Below are 9,066 nucleotides of genomic sequence, written 5' to 3' on the forward strand. Positions count from 1 at the left end.
CAGCATGGAAAGGCTTTATATGTGTCATACATTATCACTGTAGGAGATTGATGTCAGCAATTACATACAAATTACCCATGAAATTCCTAAATTTGGAAAGTAGGCATAGCAAAAACTACATATCAATTCATTATCTCATGTATACTGAAAAATAGGAAAAAAGGCACTAAATAGTACATTCCATTCAGGTGGAATTGAAATAGGGAGGAACATTTTGTTTACTTTGTGATGTGATTTAACAAATTTGGACCTCATTAGGACACTGAAATGAAATCTCTGAACAATAGCAGGTATCATATAGAAGTAGGACATACACTAGGAGAGCACACTTTCCCTGTCTTTTTTAACAGATGTCACTATGAAAATGAGATTCCTGTGCAGGGGGAAAGAGATTGTCATAGATTCACAGACATTATAAAATGTTCACTTAGATTATATTAGATTACTTTAACTGACACAAAGGTATAGTGACTTTCAAATGAAAGATAAACCCCTCAATTCTTACATAAATGAACAAGTGACAGAGAAAGGAATACAGAAGCTACAATGAACATGTGATAAAAAAGAATTGTGATGGATTATTTATTCATATTACTGTGTAAAATACTTTAAAAAATAGTTACAGGGTAGCATAACGATGTTTTGGTTTTGACAGTGTCGAAGAATTTTATCACAAAATTAAGCAATGTTGCATTTAAGACACATTTGCAAATGTAATGTAATTGATGTTTCTGAAAATTTCCAATCGCTCTTTTGGTTTTAAAAGTTATTTTTGGCATTACTTAAGTGGGCCATTGTATTTATGCCTAAGGAATTATATAGTTATATAGTAAAGACAAAAGTGTGTAGGCTTTTTTAAGGTTTCTTGTTTCATTTCAAAGTTTACTCCGTATCGATTTTTTAGTAAGTATCCAAACTGTGCTTCGCTTTATCATAATTTCAGAAGATGCCTTTTTTGTCCATACGAATGAACTTTTCAAGTGTTTATGTCAAACAATATATAAAATGTACAAGGATTTATAGTAAGAAAGGTATACCTTTAACAGCAACATAAATATAAAACCTGTGTACATGTTACACTGAGAACGAGAGACCACAGATCTCAGTTGTTTACCGAGTTGGAAATGTCAGTCCCTTTGGCGTTCTTGACTGAGTGGGTTACCGTATAGCCTACAGTTTGGGCCCACTTCAATTCCAAAAAACAGCAATTAGCAATCATCTATCAGGAAAACGCGAGTGTCGAGACGCTAGGAAATATCTTCACAAAACAGTTCATTAATGTCACCAGATATTCGCCACATATTGGTGCTCAAAATTTAAGCCGTTCGGTTGTTTTACACGTAATTCGTTAGTGTTAAAATATTATCGGCTTTAATACAATTTCACTAATCCTCTTGTTTATCAACCTATTTGTGAATTTGTATAGAAATAACCAACGTATTGCAAAACTGGCAGGAAACAGGCAAGGCGTATTGTATACCAGAGCAACGCATGTAAATTCATAAACCGAATATTTCAAACAATTTTATTGATTTTATTTTCACACAAAGTCTGGACTGTTAAAATCTTAATTGTCTGTCTTGATTCTAAATTATGCTCTTTTTCTCTCGGGACTTTCTTAACTTTTTAAAATTTGACGTATCAGCGATATATGACCAAACTTTAGCAATAGCATTCACTCAGACACACGGCATGGTTATATTGTCAAAATGTAATATCAAATAGGTTTTATTCCGTTTGCATTTCAGAAGAAGTTTATTAAATGCAAGGTAACACCGATAGATTTACAGGTTCATAAGATTTTCACTAATCTACAAGTGTGGTGCAAGAGTTTGAGTTTTCTTTTCCTTCGTTTCTGGTAAGTGCCTTTTAAACATTTAATCTTACGGGTTAATGTCAAAAGTTTAATAACCTATCAGAACAAAAACAGCTACGTGTGCTTCTGGAAATAACAAATAAATAAGCTACTCTCAGAAAGGTCCCATTACAAAAATAATAAATCATTTCACTTGGATATTTATTTATACAATGTGCTTATCACGTTTTTAAAGATTACTTTACACACGTACCGTTACCGTGTTTAGTGCTTAAATAAATCCAAACACACTGAAAATTGGCGACGGGACTGTTGGTTTAGTCGGGATGGGCTTCACTACAACGTGCGTGTGGCTCTTCTGTCCATTTATTGCAACATCCTTGCAGCTGTCAAGGCCCTCTGTTTGCGCAACAGAAGGTTTCCCCCACATACTCGAATCAGAAAACCCTGACTGCGGTAATACTATATGGCTTTGGTAGACGTGTTGTCCGTGGTACTGAAATGGACAGCAGCCGCAAAGACTCGCACTCCCAGTTAGGGATGTCATCTCCACCGTCAGGGGTTCCTTCTCTGCCACACTCTGTCGATTGATATGCACTGAATTCGTCTTAGGTCCCTCGGAGCATTTCTTTCTTATTTGTTCCACTGAACCTGACAACCCACTACCCCCGACTGCTTGGTTCTTCCGCCAAACTGCTTGAAAAGTTTCATGCTTGCTTTGGGAAGACCTCGGTTCCTCCCAGAAAGAAGCAGGCAGCTGTCGTTTCCTCATTGGCACCTGGTCCTGCCTGCTGTAGTTTTTTTCGTGTGCAGAGTTCGGATTCGGCTTGACCGTGTCATCACATCTCAGATCAGACCCGATTTTTTCATTTAAATGTGCCAAACTGAGATTCCGATTCACCGTTTCCAGGGGGTAAGTGCCAGACTTATCCTCCAGAGCTTTTCCAATGCCCGATTCGCTTGTTCTGTAAGACTGGCATCTGGGGATCCTTGAATATTTCTGAGAAAAACGTTTGAGCTGTTTCTGCAGGTATTTCCTGTGGTCCACCGAGCGCCTGCATGGGGCCGATTTATCCAATGCAGCCTTGATATCACTGGACGCCAAATTTACAAAATTCAGTAAAGTTTTAACCTCACTGTCGGTGCATGCCATTATTACATCCTGAGGTCTGAAACTTTAATTACTCCACAAGCATTTCGTGCTCCTTTTCTAGCATCATTACCTGTGAAAGACAAGGGGAAAGGACGTTTTCCTACATGTACTATAAAATTATCTATAAAACTCTTGCAAGACATTTCAAGTGTTATTTGTATAAAGAGAGAATGCACAAGACCCATCAGAGTTATTTAAAAGTAATATATGTCTTTACAGGTAGTCTCAATATATGTATATACAGTATCTACAGTATACAATATATAATCAATGTACTGCATTACATTCAAATATAGTTTGAGAGTGAGGCAGTCCACAGAATTTGCGGTAAAGATGTTGATTTTAAAAGGTTCAATATTTTTTTAAATAAATAATGATATACAATAAAATTCAAATCATGAAATAAAATTCAATTCAAAATTTGAATCAAAATGTAATCAAAAAGCTGATATTGGATCCTTTTCTTGGCTTGGCAGTGATATTACTTACCTAGTGAGTCTACTGAAGTGATGGTATTCCAGCAGAACCTCTTCTCTGGAAAAGTTTTAGCACTCGAGCAAGCTGAATGAATATAAACTGCGCGTAGTTATGGTGCTTTCTTCAGACCAATCAGCGACCTCCTTTCCCTACACAATACACCCCAATCAGGCACTGAGCTCCCCTGTATCACATTCTTTAACATCGCAAATTGTTGTCATAGAAACATCGCTAGAAAAGCAGCTAATAGATGCAATATTTCTTTGCAACTATTCCCTCTATTCTACCTTAGTCTCTCCACACCCCCCAGTCCACTGCCTTTTTTCCTGAGGAGTCTAAAACGTCTTAACGTCTTATACTGACGGTGCGCGAAGACTACTTAAATCTTTTATTCCTGGATATAACTTAAGTCTGTCTGGAGGCTGGCAGCAGGCATGCTTCAATGCCGCTAGACAATGCCAGTTTTTAGAGCTCAGGCTAGGCTACTCTTAACTGTTCTGATCTGGACCTCTTTTTTTCCACCAAGAGTGATGTCAGAAGAAGTAGGGATTGAAAAAAAACTCTAAAGAGATGTGCGGATATCCATGGAAAGGGGGCTTGAACGCTCAAGAATCTTGTCTTTATGTTTGCCCCCTCAATCGAGCCACACAAAGGCTGAATTACTCATTCAAACCTCGTGGGACAAAGGGAGAGGAGTTGGATAGCACTTTTGCATTTGTAGTCAAACAGTTAGAGACTTAAATCGAGTCGTCATGATGGAGAAAGAGAGTTGGACAAAGCCCATAGAATTGCCATCAGCAAACATTTTCCTGTGTCATATTAGTAGGGTCTCCATGGCTCCCTCTGGCCCGGGGACAATAGCACAAGTTTGCACACTCGACTACTGTCACCCTGCCAACGCCGACGAGGGCCAAAAACAGGACAATCCCTTGGAGAAAGCATGGGCTCTGCAGGGAAGGTAGCAATAGAAAAGGGGGAAAAGACTTGTGAAATGCTAATTGAGCTCCATCCCCTTATTGAGAAAAAAAAGTCCCAAACACCCCCTCCCCAAACCTCTCAGGCTTGGCACGGCGAGGTGGCACTCAGATGCGTGAAAACCATTTTTCTAGGTAACCCTAGTCTCATGCTCGTGCACCTCAGGACCCCCCGCCGCCTCCACGTTCAAACTTCAAACTCAACCGCACTCACGTTCCCTTCATTACTTCAAAAATGTAGTCAGTTTATTTTGTCGGTAAAAATAAATGTAGACAAAAATCAGTAAAACCTGCGTGCGCTACACGAGATCTGTAAAACCTGATGTCTTTTCTGCTTCACTGGCTCAGCAACATCTCGGAAAACCGGGACTGAGATGAACAGGTTAACGAAGTAACCCCCATAACAGAAGCAGCGTCGTTAACACAAGTGGACGCTGTGTGCGATATACTGTAACAGGCTCCTGTTCGCGCGTCACTTCTGGGCTAAAAAGAACTGCAGACTGCAGTGCGACTTCCAGCTCCGACTACTCTCCGTCTGACAGAAAAAAAACAATAATTGTGCAGCCGTGTGCGTCTTTTACTATGAGACAAAACGTTCTTTTTTGTTTTGCTTTGTTAATTATGTGCTGTTTTTTTCACATTGCCCACTTTTAACACATACAGTACAATTTATTGAGCTATACATCTATACAGCTATACAAGTTTAGATCGAAAACTTTAAGTGGTTGGTGTTTGTTACCGGTTTGGTAGGTACCTGTAACGTTGTATTCACCTATTCCCTAAAAATGTAAGAATATATTTTTTTTTATCTCAAATAGTAAATACTGTGGAAAAGCAGAATCAGAAACTGATAAAATTATGCCTTCACTTACAAATGGATGCTGTTAAATGAATATTATCAGCTGTTTTATTAGTATATGCAAAAAACACCAATAGATATGGTAAAGGTACAGTACAACATCATTGTTTTTCATTAACCAGACATACCTGTAACCTCTTGAGGCTGCCTGAATTGACAAATTAGCCAGGTCTGCTGTTGTCTGCAGCAAATGCACATTCACCAGCAGTTCTGCTTCTTGTAAGATCATATACAACAGCCTCCTTTTACACAGACAATGGTCTGGTGTACTATTATTGCACAATCCTTGGGAATCATGGGATATACCATAGATAGGCACATTTCCTCTTATATGGACTGTATGGGTCACTCCTATTGAATATGCCATTTGATATTTTGGTAGGGGAGTGCTCATGATGATATGTCAAGTTTTAAGTTTGAAGAAAAATGCATTAAAATGCTGCTGCAAAATTATTGGTGTATTTCTTTTTCCTGTATGATAATTCCCTGTTGCATCATCTAGAGAAACTAATACACAGAACATAATATTATCATAAGAGCTGCATTTCCTGCAAATAATAAAATAATGTGGCATTCAGCTTGAGGAAAGGTTCTGTACTCCATAACAGGTTACAGTGTACAGTACATGGATAGTTGCTTGTAGGTGAGAATCTAGATAAGAATGGGAAAAGGTAAGAAAATATGCTTTTCATGATTCACCTGACATTATTGTGCTAAAGTTTATATATTCTAGCAATTGCAACATTTCATTAAGAAGGTGTTTTATACTATTAGAAGAAGACTTTGATCAGCTGTGCATTTCAAAAAGATTCTTGCATCATAATTGGTTTATTACGGAAGGACATAAATTCTTTGCCCTTTATGTTTTCAAATCGGAGGCACTCGATTTTCAGTGTGAAGTACCTGCTTGGAAAACGTTTTCAGCATTTATTTTTTCTGTTGAAGAGCTGTCTGTCACCACTTTAAGGGGCGACTAGATCCCTTTGTTGCTCTCTGCTCTTTCTTGTTCACCTCAGTGTACATCTCAAAAGAGCAATTAACAATAGAGCACCCCACCCCTGGCTTCCAGCTTGATGCCTGAGCTTTGAAGTTACTTGGGATAGGAGAGAAGGGTGTTTGGACTGATAAATCATTTAAAGCTTTGAAAATGTCGCAGGAGGACAGGCACCATGAAATAATAATAAGGACCTCCCTCACATGGTCCCAGCAGGAAGATGAAGAACAGCTGTGAAACTTTATCTTCTGTTTTTACATGACAATGTCAAATCGTGGTGCTGTATCTCTGGCAGTTCTGCTACAATTCCAGCTAGACAGGAATGTCCAGGGATTTCTATGAAAGTTTTACATGTGGACATTTCTGTGGTGTGAAGTATTCAATACTGTCTTTTTCCTATCAATGAAAGAAAAATGCCTTCATTTTGATTATAAGAGAATTGTTCACTAAAGACTCAATGAAGCTTAGTTGTACAAAGGACAAATTAAAAGTAAAGGAGCCTTATGTTTTAAAAAGCACAAAAATCAATCATTTTAATTGGAAGCATTGTACATTGATTTTTCAAGAAATACAGATTTTGTTCCACGAAATGCACAATATCTTCAATTGTACAGTTTCCCTAGGAGATTACATGGCTCTCATGAGACTGCAACAGTGAACTGAGATTGTCCTGAATGGAAAAGAGAGTGGTGGATTTACTTGCAAAGTTAATTTACAGGCAAATGTATTTAGTCTTATTGAAGATGTTTCCTTTTTGTAAATGGTGCACAGTCTTTGTGTTTTTTAAAACATGTATATTCTTCCTCAATTGCCTTATCAAGATCAATGTACTATACAGGTACAGTCTATAGTATATTAGCATCTCATACTCAATAATTTGCCCTGGCACCTGAAGATTCTTCTTTTGAATCCTGATGATCCTTTTGGTTAGACTGAATCCCATTTTGTTTGTGCTTGTTTGTAAGAGCATTTGTGAAAATCTTGAAGAGTAAGCTCACAAACTCAAAACACAAAGAACACCATATCACTCCATATGTCATCACTCCCCAGGTAAGTAAATATCACTCACTGTAAATTAACAATCGCATCCAAAGATCCAAAGCTACTGATAGCAACATTGAAACAACAGAAAATTTACAAAATTAGAGGAGTTCATTTAGTCCATTTAACCCATTTGTTTTTCTAGTTCTTGAAAAAGAAACATGCTATCAGCTTCAAGAATATGACTAGGTAGTTTGATCTATACATATTTGTATTTAGAAGTATCTCCTGTTCTTGATTTTACAGTTATTGCACTTTCATGTAGCTTTTGCTTTGTGTTTCACAGCTAATGTCCACTGCATAGAATCAATAAATGCTCTAGAGGATTTTGGATACTTGAATCTGGTTCCCTCATAGTCTTTTTTGTGCAAGACTAAACAGGTTACTTTTATGGTGGTGCATTGGTTAGCATTGCTGCCTCTCAGCTCTGGGCCTGGAAATCTTGATTCAACTCTGCACCTGAGGCGGTGTCTGCCTGGAGTTTGTATGTTCTCTCCATGTTTGTGTGGGTTTGCTACGGGTGCTCCAGTTTCCTCTCACAGTCCAAAGACATCTTGGTACTGTAGGTTAATGTGCTTGTGGAAAAATTGGCCCTGTTGTGAGTGTGCATATGTTAATGTCTATGTAACTGCCCTGTGATGAAATGGCTTCCTGTCCAGGGTGTATCCTGGATTGCAAATGTTACCTGCTGGAATAGGCACTGGCTCCCCCACAAACCTGTATTTGATAAAGCAATTTGAAAATGGGTAGATGGAGATCTTATTAGTGCATTGTACAATATTAACATATCATGCCTACTTTTAACTATACAGTATGTAAAATTTTGTTTCCTTTATTCAAAGCTTTTCCATATGCACAATTAAATGATATACAGTATCAACATAAATACAAACATCTTTTTCGTAGGTAGCCCCTTTCAACTCAGTGTTTACCATTTTTTTATGCTTTTAATGTAGTTTGAATTTCCTACCTACATGTGATACTTTGCACTTTCCTACTTTAAAAATCATCAACCATGTGTTGTAACAGACCTAAACAATCTTTTTAAATTCAATTTTAATCTCAATTAATTTAATTTAATTCTACAGTGTTTGCTAATAGTCATGATTTGTGATCATTTGCAAACTTGAATAGTTTTCTTACTATACCAAAATCCAAATCACAAATAAGATTTTAGAGAGAAAGTCCAAAGTCTCCTGTGTTATTCCACTAATTACATCATTCCTGTCTGAGCACTTCCCCCTTCTTCTGTATTCGCTGTTTTCATCCCATTAAAATGTTCTGCTATCTGTAATCTTTTGTAAGGAACTATATGAAAAGGTCATTGTTCAAGGATCTCTAGCAACTTAGTACAATTGGTAGAATACTGTCGGACACTGGAGATTTGTTCATCGCAAGTGCTTCTAGTTTGCAAAACACTGTTGCAATTCCTATGCTAATATTATTAAATCTAGAACTTTGTCTTTTTGCTGCCTGAATCATGAATTGTGAATCGTGTTTTTGTGTTTTTGGTGAATATTGAAGTGAAATACTTATTTAGTACATCAGCAATTCCTCTTTCATTATCTAGAAGTTTCCCTTAATTGTTCCAGATATGTTTTACTTGATATTTTACTGTTCTTTTGCAGTTGTAATACTAAAAGAACCTTTTTATTAATTTTGCCCTCCATTGCAATAATCCTTTCAATTCCATCTCTTGGGTTTAAAATGTCTTTTCTCACCTGTGCCTTCGGTATATTGTACCCCTTTTCT

At 37.4% G+C, this 9,066-nt stretch overlaps 1 protein-coding gene across 1 annotated transcript; it reads right to left on the reverse strand.

Moving 5' to 3' along the window:
- Positions 1 to 1,736: 1,736 nt before the first annotated feature.
- On the reverse strand, positions 1,737 to 4,075 carry fam181a (family with sequence similarity 181 member A). The gene is made up of 2 exons (XM_088925210.1): positions 3,459 to 4,075; positions 1,737 to 3,039 (listed from the first exon to the last, which is right to left on the reverse strand). The coding sequence occupies exon 2, from the start codon at positions 2,967 to 2,969 to the stop codon at positions 2,088 to 2,090; it is 882 nt and encodes a 293-aa protein (XP_088781336.1). The 5' UTR covers positions 2,970 to 3,039; positions 3,459 to 4,075; the 3' UTR covers positions 1,737 to 2,087.
- Between the last annotated feature and the right edge of the window lie 4,991 nt (positions 4,076 to 9,066).

Source organism: Atractosteus spatula, chromosome 9, assembly GCF_055471065.1.
Source record: "Atractosteus spatula isolate fAtrSpa1 chromosome 9, fAtrSpa1.hap1, whole genome shotgun sequence".
Classification (NCBI taxonomy): domain Eukaryota; kingdom Metazoa; phylum Chordata; class Actinopteri; order Semionotiformes; family Lepisosteidae; genus Atractosteus; species Atractosteus spatula.

What these genes read in the sequence shown, in the direction of transcription:
- fam181a (XM_088925210.1), bottom strand. Translation starts at nt 2,969, where the DNA reads ATGGCATGCACCGACAGTGAGGTTAAAACTTTACTGAATTTTGTAAAT.